At 44.5% G+C, this 17,207-nt stretch overlaps 1 protein-coding gene across 1 annotated transcript in view; it reads right to left on the bottom strand.

Moving 5' to 3' along the window:
• The window catches only part of SLC25A43 (solute carrier family 25 member 43), a 42,073-nt gene extending 25,555 nt beyond the window's left edge, over positions 1-16,518 (bottom strand). Inside the window, exons 1-3 of the mRNA XM_055565230.1 lie at positions 16,090-16,518; positions 6,986-7,227; positions 1,819-1,991 (exon numbers count right to left, since the gene is read on the bottom strand). Of these exons, the coding sequence (XP_055421205.1) occupies positions 1,819-1,991; positions 6,986-7,227; positions 16,090-16,364 (690 nt within the window). The 5' untranslated portion in view covers positions 16,365-16,518. The remainder of the gene's footprint in view (positions 1-1,818; positions 1,992-6,985; positions 7,228-16,089) is intronic.
• Positions 16,519-17,207: the final 689 nt, after the last annotated feature.

Here is a 17,207-nt window from a genome sequence, read left to right as displayed (position 1 = left end):
CACAGGGAGCCCAGCCTGGAGCTCTGTGATTTAAAAGGTGCGGGACGTGGGGGAGGCTTGACGGAGGGGATATATATATATATAAATATATATATATATTTATGATTCATTCACGATGTTGTACAGCAGAAACCAATACAACATTGTAAAGCAATTATCCTCTAGTTAAAAAAATATTAAAATGGAAAATAATTATGGCATATCCAAATGGTAGAATATTATGTGATAATTAGAAAAGATGTTCTTAATACTTGATGGCCTGAGGCAATATCCATTCAATAATAACTGATAAAAGCAGATAAATTTTCATTTATTATATAATTTTTACATACAGTAGGAATGCAATTTTATGAAAAAATAACTTTCCATATACATATTTATGCATACACATCTGCATATACATATGAACACACAGAAGTAAAACTTAATCACTATAACACATGGCTATTGGGCTTATAGGTAATTCTTTTCTTTGTCATGCTTTTCTGTATTTCCCAAGTTTTCTATAATCTATGTGCATTCCTTTTTTTTTTATTGTGGCAAAACACACATAACAGAAAACTTGACCATTTTAACCATTTTGAAGTGTATGTATTATTCTTAAAATGAGGGATAACAGGTTTTATCAATAAGCATACACTAGGCACGCTCTCAGCTTGCATCGACATGACAATTACAATAATGTGACAATTTCAAAAATTTGTTCGGACAAAGGACAGGAAAGGAACACAATCCAGAGAGATGAAAAGTTTGATGGACTGGAGCAGCAGAATTGGGTGTAACTGTGATGTGTGTTGTCCTGAAGGCAGCTTTTCTTTATAGGTTGAGATAAATACTTGCAGGCTTTTTGGTGCTGAGGAAAGTGAGGCCTGGCTCAGCCAAAAAAGGCACATGGGGAAGCCGGGGGCCACTGAGACAATAGAGGGAGAAGTTATAGACATGAGGAAAAACAAACTCAGCCAGGGCTGATCATTTAAAATTGGATTCAACTGGCCCCAAATGAATATCCGAGCAGGTCTTCAGGATACATCAACTGTATAAATCCAGATTTGCCCAGAAAAGTCCAGGAAGGCAGGTAAGCCTTCTGATGTGGAATCTGAGGGGAGGCTAGCAGAGAAGGAGCATGGTTCAGGGCAGATGCGAAGCCCCATTTGGTTTTGAGTTCACCCCCCAACTGTGTGAACCTGCCTGTAATCCTCATCCTTACTTGGACCATTCTGATTTTTCTTCGATCAGAATTGGCTGATTCTAGGCTCAGTTCCTCACTATGAGACCTTGGGTATCAGGCTTTTGCCTTTGTGGTCTGTAGAGAAACTGGTTTTCCTAGGTCACAATTAGGAAAATACAGGGCCAAGCCCAGTAAGACACTGACTCATTTCAAATGCAGTTACTTCCTCAACAGGGGAATCAGGGACTACTGGCCCCTTGTTAGTGACAGTTCCTGGCTTAGTTTGCTTCTTTCCAGGCTGTTTCACTGAAGGACAGGCTGTTAAGGCCAGAGTGACCTGTCCTCACTGTGGAAGCCACCTTGATGTAACAGGCAGTGCAGCTATGAAGTGAGGGAAGAAAAGTGGGCCTCACCTGTAGGTCTACTTCTCTGTAGACCTAAGATAGCAGAGGGTGGGAATGGAGAGGCAGCGTGGGCTCATGCCCATTGCCCTGAAGTTACAGCAGAAATGCCATGGAGTGGGGCTTTGCAGAGGGTTTGTATGAGCAGTCATGAGCATTTTGGATCCTGGTCTCGCTCAGGCTCTGTGTTCTTTGCTGTTGTTACTCATCCACAAACAAGGCAAGGTCCCCCCAAACACATCTCCTCACCTGCATCTTCCTCTTCACAGTGTCAAAGGGGAAGGAGAGGGTCTGGGTCACTGCAGCAGCCAGGCAGACATTGGCAAAGTTCTGGAAGAGAGAGAACCGATCCCGGGGTCCATTCCAGATTTTCTCCAGGTTCATGTAAACTAGAAGGGAGCCAGCAGAGAAAGGGAGAGCACCTGAAAAACAAGGGCAGGGAGGCTGTGATGGCTCAGGAGACACTGGTTTGAGAACACAAATGCCAGTAGGAAACCCTGGGGAAAGCAACAGGACCAGCTCTGGGCTTGTGAAAAGTCACTCCAACAGAAGCAGCACGCACTTTCTTGGGTAATGGTAACGTGGTATATTTTGATTGGGTTTGTGTCATTGATCACAATGCATCGAATGATTCCCTGCAGGTTTGTGTATTCTATGTCCATTTCACTTTTAAAAGAATCATAAACAAATATCGAACTCTAGTTAGTAATATGCACGCTGAAAGGTTGAGGGGTGAAGTGTATTGATGTTTGCAATTTACATGAAAATCATCAAAAAATACATGACTGATGAATGGCTAGAGGGATGGATAGATAAATGATAAACCAAAACATTCATTGAAGGACCCGGTATATGCTGGGTATATGGGTATTTCCAATTCTTTTTAAAATTTATTTTATTTATGTGTAGTTGATTTATAATGTTGTGTTAGCTTCAGCACAGTAAAATGATGTACAGCAAAGTGATTCAGTTACATAGTCTTTTTCATATTTATTTCAATTATTGTTTATTACAGGGTATTGAATATAGTTTCCTGTGCTATACAGTAGGACCTTGTTTATCCAGGGTATTTCCAATTCTCTTAACATTTTGGGGTGTTTGAAATAAAAAAAGAGTGTTAGGGAAAAAATCATTCTTAAATAAAAAGTTAGTGGGAGGTACTTAATCAAGCTTTGGAGTTTAGGGGATACTGATCTTCAGCTGAGAAGGTAACATTCTGTGAAAACTGAAGAGTGAGATCGTAGTGGTGAGGGAGGGAGGTTACTTGACCTTGCTTCTGGGAATGACGTGGGATATCAGGGCCCAGTGGGCACCCTGCACTGTGTGGCAGCCTCTCTTTTTTTAAAAAAAATTTATATTGGAGTAGAGTTGATTTACAATGTTGTGTTAGCTTCTGCCGTACAGCAAAGTAAATCAGTTATACATAGACATATATTCACTCTTTTTCTATATAGGACATTACAAAGTACTGAGTAGAGTTCCCTGTGCTATCCAGTAGGTCCCTTATTAGTTATCTTTTCTTTTTAACTTTTTATTTTGTATTGGGGTATAGCTGATTAATGATGTGGTAATTTCAGGTGATCCGTGAAGGGACTCAACCATACATATACATGTATCCATTCTCCACCAAACTCCCCTCCCACCCAGCAGCCTCACCTTTCTAGGAAAAGGTGGTAAGCAAGTAGTGCAGTGGTTGGCACTTTGAAGCTTCCAGAAAATTTTGGACCAATCTGAAGTTTACACAGGGACTAAATATCTCCCTTAAGATGAGATTTAAAAGAAGGGCTAACACTAGTTGGGTTGCTCATCTTTAGAAAAATGTAGTATTTATTTAATAAAAACAAAAATGACATACCAACGCTATATTTTCATTCAGAAAACATTTGTGGAGCTAATGCTATGTGATGGGCCCTTTGCCAGGTGCCAGGAATACAAAGAGGAGTGAGCAGGCTAATTCCTGGAGATACTCACCATCTAGTGGGAGAGACAGACAGATAACGAGTCATAGTAGCGGGGCTAGGAAGGCTATACAAAGTGCTTTAGGTACACAAGGATCAGAGGGATTCATTTTGCCTGAGGGAATCAAGAAGGACTTCACAGAAGAGAGAACTTTTTAACTGGGTCTTCAGGAATGAGCAGGAGTTCATCAGACACTGACGGAGCAAGCAGAGGGAACAACATATACAGAGAGTGGTATTTCCAAGAAATGCCAGTATTTCTGGATGGCCAACACAGGAGTGCAGGTAGAGCATGGTAGGAGATGAGGTAGGGATTGGCCGGCAGGGCCAGGTCTGAAGGCGCTAGTATGCCAGAAGGAATTTGGGTTTTTCCCTGTAGCTCACAGGAGTCAGTGAAGGCTTTTAAGGAGGGCAGTGGGAAGAGGTTGATGAAATGATTAACTTGCACTTAGAAAGCTCACCACACCCCTGGGAGCAAGGTATAGGGTGGACCGGGGTAGGAGAGACCCAGGACTGGGACCAGGTAGGAGCCTCTCGTGTCTGCAGAAAGATGATGAGAGTGTGACCTGGGGCAGAGAAGATGCGGATGGAGAAGGGGCAGACTTGAGAGCTTTAAAAGGTGAAATTGACAGCACTTGCGGCTGAAGTGGGCATGCAGTGAGAGGAGGAGTCAAAGTTGAGGAGATAATAGGTTTCTTCTGGCTTAGGCCACTGGGTGAAAGAAAGGCAGTCTTGTTCACAGGGACACAGGAAGGGAGCAGGCATGCAACTAATGAGGACATCAGGTTTAGTCCTGACTAAATATTGATACATCCCTTGCAGGCATTCATACTACCACTGAGAGTTGGTGGTAGTCAGTGGCTAAGAGAGACGGCTCTGGGGTTGTATTGCTAGATCTTCTGCTTTCTATCTATGTGGTCTTGGGCAAGTTGCTTAGCTTCCCTAAGCATCTATTTCACCTGTAAAATGTGGCTTAAATGAGGAGCTGTATGCAAAACGTTTAGGACAGTGCCTGGCACCTAATAAAGAGCAATAGATGTTAGTCATTGTTATTATAGAGATGAAATTGGGAGTCATTAGAGTATTACAATGTTTGTTTAAGCCACTAACTTAGATGAGGCCACCCAGGGACGGAATGAAGAGTGAGAAGAAAACTCAGAAAGGAACCGGGGAATAGCGACAGGTAGAGGGCTGGCAGCATCAGATGAGCCACACAAGAAAGAGCTGAAGAGAGGTGGGAAAAGAAATCGAGATATAGTGGGATCCTGGAAGACAGGTTTCTAGAATAAAGGGTGATGGGTCTCATCAAATACTGCAAAAAAGGTCAGATAAAAGGTAAAAGTCTACTCGATTGGCAACTGGGGGTCCTGGTGACTTGGCAGGTGTAGTCCTGGCAAAGGTTCTGAAGATCACAGAAGCTACAGTTGCTACCCTGGTTGTGCTCATACATGTATGGATGTACTCGGAGACTCCTTCCTGCAGTCATATGGGGAGTGTGTGGGACTGTTTGCCTGTCAACTTGTGCTGAGCCACCTGCAGGCTGTCCTTCTCCCTCCCAGGCCAAAGTTAGGAGTGGGGTATATGGCTATGGAATAGAACAAAGCTAATCAACTCTATATTGAATCCATATGACCTTGCACTCAGAGGTCATTCTGTCATTTTTGAAGCAGAAGATATTAAGAAGAGGTGGCAAGAATACACAGAAGAACTATACAAAAAAGATCTTTATGACCCAGATAATCACAATGGTGTGATCACTCACCTAGAGCCAGACATCCTGGAATGTGAGGTCAAGTGGGCCTTAGGAAGCATCACTACAAACAAAGCTAGTGGAGGTGATGGAATTCCAGTTGAGCTATTTCAAATCCTAAAAGATGCTGCTGTGAAAGTGCTGCACTCAATATGCCAGCAAATTTGGAAAACTCAGCAGTGGCCACAGGACTGGTAAAGGTCAGTTTGCATTCCAATCCCTAAGAAAGGCAATGCCAAAGAATGCTCAAACTACCACACAGTTGCACTCATCTCACACACTAGTAAAGTAATGCTCAAAATTCTCCAAGCCGGGCTTCAACAGTACGTGAACCCTGAACTTCCAGATGTTCAAGCTCGTTTTGGAAAAGGTAGAGGAACCAGAGATCAAATTGCCAACATCCGTTGGATTATGGAAAAAGCAAGAGAGTTCCAGAAAAACATCTATTTCTGCTTTCTTGACTATGCCAAAGCCTTTGACTGTGTGGATCACAACAAATTGTGGAAAAATCTGAAAGGGAATACCAGACTACCTGACCTGCCTCTTGAGAAATCTGTATGCAGGTCAGGAAGCAACTGTTAGAACTGGACATGGAACAACAGACTGGTTCCAAATAGGAAAAGGAGTACGTCAAGGCTGTATATTGTCACCCTGCTTATTTAACTTATATGCAGAGTACATCATGAGAAATGCCAGGCTGGATGAAACACAAGCTGGAATCAAGATTTCCAGGAGAAATATCAATAACCTCAGATATGCAGATGATACCATCCTTAAGACAGAAAGCAAAGAAGAACTAAAGAGCCTCTTGATGAAAGTGAAAGAGGAGAGTAAAAAAGTTGGCTTAAAGCTCAACATCCAGAAAACTAAGATCATGGCATCTGGTCCCATCACTTCGTGGCAAATAGATGGGGAAACAGTGAGAGACTGTATTTGGTGGGGGGCTCCAAAATCACTGCAGATGGTGACTGCAGCCATGAAATTAAAAGACGCTTGCTCCTTGGAAGAAAATTATGACCAACTTTGACAGCATATTAAACAGCAGAGACATTACTTTGCTGACAAAGGTCCATCTAGTCAAAGCTATGGTTTTTTTCCAGTAATCATGGATGGATGTGCGAGTTGGACCATAAAAAATGCTGAGCACTGAAGAATTGATGGTTTTGAACTGTGGTGTTGGAGAAGACTCTTGAGAGTCCCTTGGACTGCAAGGAGATCCAACCAGTCCATCCTAAAGGAAATCAATCCTGAATATTCATTGGAAGGACTGATGTTGAAGCTGAAACTCCAATACTTTGGCCATCTGATGCGAAGAACTGACTCATTGGAAAAGACCCTGATGCTGGGAAAGATTGAAGGCAGGAGGAGAAGGGGACAACAGAGGATGAGATGGTTGGATGGCATCACCGACTCGATGGACATGAGTTTGAATAGACTCAGGGAGTTGGTGATGGACAGGGAGGCCTGGCATCCTGCAGTCCATGGGGTCACAAAGAGTCAGACACGACTGAGTGACTAAACTGAACTGAACGGACCTTGAACTCAGTTAAATGAATTTAACGGGTTACAAAGATATACAATACATTCATATATATCCCTTGAACTCAGTAAAGTGGATTTCACTGGTTACCAACAAAGATATAAAAATCATTTGTATAGGTCCAAGAACACAGCCTTTTCTTGGACAAGGTGACAAGTTCCATCTTACCTAAAACAGTAAGGGAAACCCCTCGATAAAGGGCCAGGAACCCTTCCTGTTGATAAATAGTAGAAAATGCATGGAGGATCCCCCTGTAGGATGGTTCCAGCATGTTCTGCACAATTAACCGAGTTTTGATGAGGTCTGTAGGATATGTCACAATGGTGGAAACCATCCCTGCGAGACTCCCAGCCATGATGGAGCTCCACTGGGAAATATGGCCCAGGTCATCCATGAACAGCACGACAAACCTGGGAGAAAACAGGGAGAAAGGCCCAAGGGAATCAGCTATGGATTGTTTTGGAGTGTTCAGCACTACTGATTGCAACATTTCCCCGCGTTTGGAAATGCTTTATGAAGCAAAAATTACTATACTAATGTATTAAGATAAATGAGTAAACACATTCAATTCTAGTATATTTATGGAATTCTACTTAGCTCTAAGGAAGAGATATCTAAGCTTCTTATTTACATCTACCCTAAGTCCATCCACTTCATCTTAAGCATTTTCCCCTTTTATTTGCATAACTGTCAACCCTGGCTTTCCTGTGGGGTGTAAATGAACAGAAGTACTCCATAAATACTGAACTGGAATGTGCTCCTTTGATTCGGTTGCAACTTCAATGAAATTGCTTGAAACAATGACTTTAAGCATTCCCAGTAATTGAGGTTTTTTGTTTTTGGCTGCCTCAGGCAGCATGTGGGATATTAATTCCTCAACCAAGGGTTGAACCTGAGCCCCCTGCATTGGAAGCTCAGAATCTTAACCACTGGACCACCAGGGAAGTCCCTTGAGTTTTTAAAATATATTGGTTTAATAATTGTAAGAGAAGATGCACGACCCCACCAACTGTCAGAGAAATAACAAAAATAGTAACAAGATACCAATTCTCACCCAGCAGACTGGCAAAGATGAAAAAGTCTGATAACACCAAGTGATGGTGAGAAAGTATGGAAACAGGAATGCTCACCCACTGCTGGGAGAGGTGTACATTGGCAGGTCACTTTGTAGTATCTAGTAAAATTGGAAGAAAGCCTACTTTCATCCCAGCAATTCCATTTCTCAGTGCATATCCTAGAGAAACTCTTGTATAAAGACACAAGATGTACTTGGAGACTGCTTCCTGCTGTCAGATGGGGAGTGTTGGGACTGTCTTCCTGTCAGCTGGGTGAGAAATGGTATTTTGTTACTGTTTTTATTTGTTATTTTTCTGACAGTTGGTGGGGTCATGCATCTTCTCTTACAATTATTAAACCAATATATTTTAAAAACTCAAGGGATTTCCCTAGTGGTCCAGTGGTTAAGATTCTAAGCTTCCAATGCAGGGGGGCACAGGTTCAACCCCTGGCTGGGGACACTTATTATTAATGCATTGTTTGTAAGTGAAATTGAATAATCTAAAAGTCCATTGGTAGAGGAATGGATAAATTGTGGAAGTCATATAATGATACCATAAATGAATGCACTTAGAACTGTGTATTTACATGGATAAATCATAAAAGCATAAAGTTAAGAAAAAAGTTAAGAAAAAAGCAAGTTGCAGAATGACCTATAGTGTATGGTAACTATCTATGGTCATTTCTCTGTATCCACAGGTTTCAGAAACCCCAACAGATACCAACATCTGTGGATGCTCAAGTCCCTCATAGAAAATGGTGTATTATTTGCCCTCTAGTATACTTTAAGTCAGGGGCTTCCCTACTGGCTTAAACAAAAAAGACTCTGCCTGCAAAACAGGAGACCCGGGTTGGATCCCTGGGTCAGGAAGATACCCTGGAGAAGGGAATGGCAACACACTCCAGTATCCTTGACTGGAGAATCCCATGGACAGAGGAGCCTGGCGGGCTACAGTCCATGGGGGTCACAAAGAGTTGGACACAACTGAAGCAACTTATCAGGTACATATGCATACTTTAAATCATCTCTAGAGTACTTATAATACTGAATACAGTGTAAATGCTATATAAAAAGTTCCTGGGGCATGGCAAATTCAAGTTTTGCTTTTTGGAACTTTCTGGAATTGTATTACACAATACTGAATACAGTATTTCCAACCTGTGGTTGGTTGAATCAGTGGATACAGAACCTAAAGATACAGAGGGCTGACTACATTTAAATCAAGAAATACATGTACAAAACCATATCTTAAAGTAATTATGGATATAGACATGTAAAGAAAGTATAAAATAGACCCCCAAGAAGGTGGAGAGCAGATGGGACTGGAAAAGAGAATGAAGGGGACTTTACCATTATCTGTAATATTATATTTCTTGTACTAGGTCTTCCCTGGTGGCTCAATTGGTAAAGAGTCTGCCTGTAATGCAGGAGACCCAGGTTCAATCCTTGGGTCGGGAAGATACCCTGGAGAAGGAAATGGCAACCCACTCCAGTATTCTTGCCTGGAGAATCCCATGGACAGAAGAGCCTGGTGGGCTACAGTCCATGGGGTCACAATTAGCTTAAAAGATACTTCAAGTATCTTTTTTATTTCTTGTATCTTTTAAGATAATTCTCTTTTATGCTGTCAATCCTGCACTGTGGGTACATGAGTGTTTGCTAGACCATTCTTTTTTTTTTTTTTTTTAATTTTATTTTATTTTTAAACTTTACATAATTGTATTAGTTTTGCCAAATATCAAAATGAATCCGCCACAGGTATACATGTGTTCCCCATCCTGAGCCCTCCTCCCTCCTCCCTCCCCATACCATCTCTCTGGGTCGTCCCAGTGCACTAGCCCCAAGCATCCAGTATCGTGCATCGAACCTGGACTGGCAACTCGTTTCATACATGATATTTTACATGTTTCAATGCCATTCTCCCAAATCTTCCCACCCTCTCCCTCTCCCACAGAGTCCATAAGATTGTTCTATACATCAGTGTCTCTTTTGCTGTCTCGTACACAGGGTTATTGTTACCATCTTTCTAAATTCCATATATATGCGTTAGTGTACTGTATTGGTGTTTTTCTTTCTGGCTTACTTCACTCTGTATAATAGGCTCCAGTTTCATCTACCTCATTGGAACTGATTCAAATGTATACTTTTTAATGGCTGAATAATACTCCATTGTGTATATGTACCACAGCTTTCTTATCCATTCATCGGCTGATGGACATCTAGGTTGCTTCCATGTCCTGGCTATTATAAACAGTGCTGCGATGAACACTGGGGTACACGTGTCTCTTTCCCTTCTGGTTTCCTCAGTGTGTATGCCCAGCAGTGGGATTGCTGGGTCATAAGGCAGTTCTATTTCCAGTTTTTTAAGGAATCTCCACACTCTTCTCCATAGTGGCTGTACTAGTTTGCATTCCCACCAACAGTGTAAGAGGGTTCCCTTTTCTCCACACCCTCTCCAGTATTTATTATTTGTAGACTTTTGGATCGCAGCCATTCTGACTGGCGTGAAATGGTACCTCATAGTGGTTTTGATTTGCATTTCTCTGATAATGAGTGATGTTGAGCATCTTTTCATGTGTTTGTTAGCCATCTGTATGTCTTCTTTGGAGAAATGTCTATTTAGTTCTTTGGCCCATTTTTTGATTGGGTCATTTATTTTTCTGGAGTTGAGCTGTAGGAGTTGCTTGTATATTTTTGAGATTAGTTGTTTGTCAGTTGCTTCATTTGCTATTATTTTCTCCCATTCTGAAGGCTGTCTTTTCACCTTGCTAATAGTTTCCTTTGATGTGCAGAAGCTTTTAAGGTTAATTAGGTCCCATTTGTTTATTTTTGCATTTATTTCCAATATTCTGGGAGGTGGGGCTAGACCATTCTTTGTGTTTCACTGCAGTTTCACAATTTAGTCCCAAATGGTTTTGGGTGGACTTTTCTATTGGCAAACTAGAAAGCCACTCTGTTACAATCCCTCTTTCTGGAAGCAGTACATCCCCAGTCATGAGAGCCTACGTTGGCAGAAATTGTTCTAAGAGGACTTTTACATGGTGCATGTTCCTGGGCCAGGAAGCAAAGGAATTTTATTCATGCTTGGGAAATGTGGAGAAAATAAAAGAGGGCTTGGAAACCAGGAAAAATAAGATTTTCTGTCAGAGAGTGGGTAGGAGGAGCAGGAGAGGTATAACAAGGATCTGACTAAAAGGAAGGTGAACAGAGCTAGCTAATAGTATTTTATCTTTTTTAAAATGAGAGCATCCTGAATACTTTGGCTTCCAAAGCTCTAGCGAAGATGTGTATTTCCTGCCTTTTCAGGCCCCCTGACTGACGAATAAGTGTTCAGGTGAAACCACTGAGAGAGTTCTAGATTGGCTCCTTTGCTCCCAAGTAAACACTTATCTATTAAAAACATCTCCTTCAAGCTGTAGGAAAGTCTGGACTTCATTTTGTCAGCCTCACTTAATAGTCATTTGAGTGAACCAGCACGACCTTTTAAAGATACGGGTAAACCAAGCTGGTTCTCCCTAGTGGGCCATCTGCCTTGGTTTCACTGCCTGCACCCTTCTTGAGTCCTTCCTCCCTCCTCTCTCCCCCGGCCAGTCCAGTCGAGTGGGAGGGGAACCTTAGCAGAGGGAGGGGAGACAGAGGAAGTGGAAATGCTTGGCTAGAGGGGTGGTCTGCAGCATGCTGGAATAATCTAGAAGAAGGAGGAGTTTGAAGAAACACCATTCATTCTCATTCAGTTCAGTTCAGTTCAGTCGCTCAGTCGTGTCTGACTCTTTGCGACTCCATGAATCGCAGCATGCCAGGCCTCCCTGTCCATCACCAACTCCCGGAGTTCACCCAGACTCACGTCCATTGAGTCAGTGATGCCATCCAGCCATCTCATCCTCTGTCGTCCCCTTCTCCTCCTGCCCCCAATCCCTCCCAGCATCAGAGTCTTTTCCAATGAGTCAGCTCTTCGCATGAGGTGGCCAAAGTACTGGAGTTTCAGCTTTAGCATCATTCCTTCCAAAGAAATCCCAGGGCTGATCTCCTTCAGAATGGACTGCCTCCCCCTTATTCACCATCCCAGGGCACTCGTGCATGCATTCATTCCCCAGTCACTGAATATATACACTGTGCGAGCTTTCAGCATAAGATCATGAGTTCAACGGACCTGCCAGAGAGATGTCTGATAGGGGCGGCCTGAGAGAAATTAGGGTCTCTGAATGACTTGATGAACTAGGAAGAACCCTGTCTTCTATCAGTTTGCTTTATAAAGAGGGTTTTGCTGACAGATATACAAAATCGAAAAGAAGAACCAAGGAAAGCCCTTTTTCTCAGACTCATACTATACAGAGGTGAAGACAGAAGTTCCTCTTACAATCAGAGTCAAAGCAGGGCAACCCTGATAGGCCATCAATGACGTCATCTGAATCCCCACATCTTAAGTGCTTGTTTGATTGGCTGGGGCAGCAGTGTTCCCCTTTCTGCTCTTCCTTGCACTCCCACACACTGCATAGAAGCTTTTCCAGCAAGACTGGATAAGCTGATGAGCGGCAGTAACCCCTTCATTTCAGGCACACGGAGATTACACACACCCTTGATGTATGTAGTTAGAACTGCCAACACTTCAACCTAACACAAGTTGGCAGCCAAACACAAGCTCGTGAATTGGTTACATAATAAGGAAATGGTGTTGGTGATGAACAATTTCAGAGTTTCAGGAACCCAAAACAATGCTTATACAGCTAGACAAACAGTTGTAGCATAAAGTTGGGTAAAGGTCTACATCTGATAGCCACCCATTGTGTTAGATTTTATTTGTTTAGTACAAGGACCTAGCTCCTCCCAGACTCTACTGAGTGGATTCTTTTCATTGTAAATCCAAGTAAGGAGATATGTCATCATCACAACGTTAAGCTGAGCACTGAACTAAGCAGAAGACCTGGTTTCAAGCTCCAGCTGTGCCATTAATTGTGTTTGTGAGCAAGTCACTGAACTACTGCATTTTAAAAAAAAATTTTATTTATTTATTTTTGACTGTGCTGGGTCTTTGTTGCTGCATGGGCTTTTCCCGAGTTGCAGTGAGTGGGGGCTACTCTCTAGCTGTGGTGCATGGGCTTCTCATTTCGGTAGCTTCTCATTGCAGAGCACAGGCTCTAGAACTCCCAGGCTCTAGAGCACAGGTTCAATAGTTGTGGTATGTGGGACCTTCCTGGACTAGGGATCAAACCTGTATTGGCAGGTGGATTCTTTACAACTGCGCCACCAGGGAAGCCCTGAACAACTGCATTTTCTGAACATTCTGTATGTTTATGCTTTTTTATTCAAACCCACAATCACAGGCTGTACCACTACCCACAACTAACTGTTCTGCAAATTCATGGATCTGCAAATTCAGTATAATGATGGATCCAAGGTATTGTCTTAATGTAGGAAGTCTGGCATCATGATTGATCCACCACTTTGCTGCCTATCACTGAAATATTTCCTTTTAATTTTCAGAAAGAAACTAACCTTTCAGGAAAACATTATTAGCAAACCTAGCCTGAGTAGCTATGTGTTCTTCCTCTCCCACACATCTCCTTTTCTCCATTCCCACGGTCATCAGCCCATTTCAGATGCTCTCAGCCACCACATGGACTAGTGCAACTGGTTCCTAACTGGTCCTGCCGCCCCCAGCCTTCCTCTTTAGATGTCCTCTGCAGCTACCAGGTGACAATTCCTGTAGAATTGCTTTAATCACAGCACTCCCCCATCAAAAATCCCCCCCAGTTACCCTTGCATTCCAAGTGAAGTCCAAACTCCCTAATCTGCCCCTCCAAGATCTCATTCCAACCTGCTTTTCTGGCTGTATTTTCCATTACAGCCAGAGACACACCTTATGCTCCAGTCATGCCGCATGCCTTCCCACTGCTGTGCCTTTGCTTATGGCATTACCTGCAGTATCTTTCTCCCCATCTTTGCCAGAAAACTCCTACTCATTTTCCCAAGACCAAACTCGGATGGTTTTTCTCTGCTGCGACATCTTCACATCTCCTCCCTCATCAGAGGTGTGAATTTCTATAGCACTTTAAACTTGGCAGTCACATGCTATGGACACACTATAGTTTTATTCTATTGCTCTGGAAGCTCCGGGACAAAGGGACCATGCCCCTTTCATCCTTGCATCGTCCCCAGCATCATGCATACAGTGGGCACTTAATGAATGCAGACAGAAAGGCAGTATGAAGTAATAGGGCATGGGTATTACAGTCGGAAGGCCTGGTGGTGGAGTTCAGCTCTGTCACTGATGAGTGGTGTGGCCAATCTGAGCCCAACAGTGCATCTGTAAAGTGGGCATACTTCCTGTCCTGTGGACGGTACAGGGAAGGAGACAGGTGTTGTAAATATCCAACGATTTACACACACATACACACACACACATACGAAATGGTAACTAGGTAGAGGTAATGGATGTTAATTAGCTTGATTGTGGCAATCATTTCACAATGTATACATATATCAAAGCATCAACTTGTACACCTTAAATATAGATAATTTTTCATGTCAATGATATCTCAAAATCTTAAAAATCCAATGATATGCAGTCATCCCTCTGTATCCATGGGTTCCAGAACTAACTGCAGATTGAAAATATTCAGAAAAAAAATTCCAGGAAGTTCCAAAAAAGCAAACCTTGAAGTTGCTGCACAGTAGCAACAATTTACATAGCATTTACATTATATTTACAACTTTTTCCATAGTATTTACATTGTATCAAGTAGTATAACCAACCTAGAGATGATTTAAAGTATCCAGGAGGATTGTGCAGGTTACATGCAAATACTACTCCATTTCATAGAAGAGACTTGAGCATGTGGGGTGGGGGTGGGGGAGTGGTGGGGTGGAGGTTGTCCTGAAACCAATCCCCTCCCGGATATGGAGGGATGTCTGTATATATTGGAGAGGGTTAGCAGCAAAGCCACAGTACTTAAACCAGCCTTTGAAGTTCTGCTTCCCTCTCCTTGGTACACATTCCAAAGGAGGAGTTCCATACTTTGTGGACAATACAGTAAAGTGGGGAGAAATTGAGTCATTAAAACTCCGAGGAGAAATGTTTACAGACTGAAGGCCAGATGTTGCTGAGAGCAAGGGGCCTGGGGAGGAAAGAGAGCCTTGACAGAGATGCCCCACCATCTCACTACCCTCCTTTCCCAGAGTAAGAGAGGCAACGCTATTCCCAGGCATAAGTGAAATGAGCGCTGGCCTCGAGGAATCAGTGATAAGGAAGATTCCACTGGGCTTGTCAGTTGTCGGATGAGACTTCCAGCTCCAGCCTCCCTGAGCCAAAGGCAAAATCCTTCGACTGTCAGTCTGCAAGGCAGACCTACAGTGGTCAAGACTGTGGATTGTGTTTCTCTAATTCTGAGGTAAGGCCAGGCTTCAGAGTTGGCTGCTGTTCCCAGTGAATGGGGAACCCGGGACCATCCCCCCAACTACAGAAACATCTCTACCTAAAACCCCACCCCTATCACTTCATTCTTTTAGGCTGTGTTTCCAGTTAAAATGCAAATATCTCTGAGTTCTTGAGGAAGCTTTAAGACTCATCAGGCTAATTTACATATTTAGAAGTTTTTCTAAAAAGCAGCTGTTTTTGTGGGAGGTGTTAAAAGGAGGCCAGTGAGCAGTGAGGGTGGGGCAGCCTCTGTAGGACCCCAAAGGTCAGCTTCTTGGGGGAGAGGGCAGGGAGCCGAACTCCGCGGCCTTGTGGTGGCAGTAGATTGGGCCCTCTGTCCCTAGCAAGCACTGTCTTCTGAGGGTTCTGGTCACACAGACTCTCTTCCATACATGTATCCTCAGAGGTCTCTCTCCCAAGCCAGCCAAAGCAAAATTTCCAAGTTGGTGTACAGTGGGAAGGGGTTAGGAGCCATCTATCCGGAGATTTCTTCACTCCTTCCCCCCAAATCTCCTTTCACCCTCTTCCGCCTCCTCTCCCGTCCAGCCCCGTCAGCCTCTCTGGGCCAGAGCTGCGTCCCCCTCAAACTGCAGAAACCCCCAGAAAAGGTGAAGAAGAAAAGGTGGGGACTACACTTTGGGGGCCGAAGAGGTCGCCTTCTGGCCCAAGGGGCTCCCACGAGATCCGGAAGGAGGCGGGGGCGCACCGCCGGCCCGATCCCCAGCACCCCGGCGGCGTCGGGCCGCGGGATACCCGGCGGCGGCCTCCCGGGCCCTGGCCCCGCCCACGCCCGGCTCTTACTTGCGGTAGGCGGCTAGCTGGACGGCGCTGCAGGGGAAGAGGCGCAGGCAGGCCACCGCGTTCCCCTTCCACAGGGCGCGCGGCCCCTCGGTCCGCCACACGCGGAGCCCCGCGGCCCACGGCCCCCGGGCGCGGCCGCGCACGACGCCGACCTGGGCCAGTACGGTGGCGAGCTCCAGCGGCGCGGTGAGGCTGAGGCTGAGCGCCCCCGCCAGCCCGGCGCATAGCAGCCGCTGGCTGCCCGTCAGCCGGCCGTCCCGCCGCCAAGTCGCCATCGCGCGTCCGCGGCCCGAGCCCCGGGCGACCGGCCGATCGCGTGGCTCGGGCCTGGGGCTCCTGGGCTCCGGCGCAGGGGGCGGGCCAGGCTCCGCCCGGCGTAGGGCGGACCCGCGGACCGGACGGGAAGCCGGTCCGCGGCCGGGCCCGAGCTGGCCTGGGGCCGGGGCGGGGTTGAGGAGGCTGGTCCGGGGTTGAGGCCGTCGCCGCTCCGGTTTAGTGTTTGATTTTCAGCCAAGACGTTTCTGTTTGCGGTTGAGAAACACTCACCGCGTTCTTTCAAGGCCTAGGCCGCTCTATTTGTGTTCTGAATATTCAGCCCCCGCCACCCCCGCCTTATTTATACCCTTTCTCCCTTTCCAAGTTCCACCTTGCCCCCTTCCTTCCCTTGCCTCTGTTCTCAACCCTGCGACCTTTTTTCTGCCCCTAGGAAACGCTTTACCGATTTCTCAGGGCAGAAGGAAAAAACCTTCTATAACATACACACTATATCCAACACTTGACAAGTATCAGGCTTTTCGTACATTGTCTTATTTAATCTTCAAAACAGTCCTTAGTAGGTGTGTCCCCATTTATTACTCTCAATTCGAGAGGCCGTAGGTACGGTGCTTAGAGCTTCGACTCCAACCTGCGTTAGCATCTGAGCCCTGCAGTTTACCAGCTGTGTGACTTTGAGGAAGTCACTCAACCTCTCTATGCCTCACTCGCTTCATCTATAGTTTTTTTTCCTCTAGGGGTTGTTGTAAGTAGTAAATGAAAAATGATACAGGTAAGCACTACAGATGTGTTAACTATGATTAGATGTTTTTACAGAAGAGGAAACAAAGGCATAGAGATTGACT

Source organism: Bubalus kerabau, chromosome X, assembly GCF_029407905.1.
Source record: "Bubalus kerabau isolate K-KA32 ecotype Philippines breed swamp buffalo chromosome X, PCC_UOA_SB_1v2, whole genome shotgun sequence".
NCBI classification, from domain to species: Eukaryota; Metazoa; Chordata; class Mammalia; order Artiodactyla; family Bovidae; genus Bubalus; species Bubalus kerabau.
The sequence above is the reverse complement of the archived record's forward strand: the minus strand, read 5'-3'. Positions and strand labels throughout refer to the sequence as shown.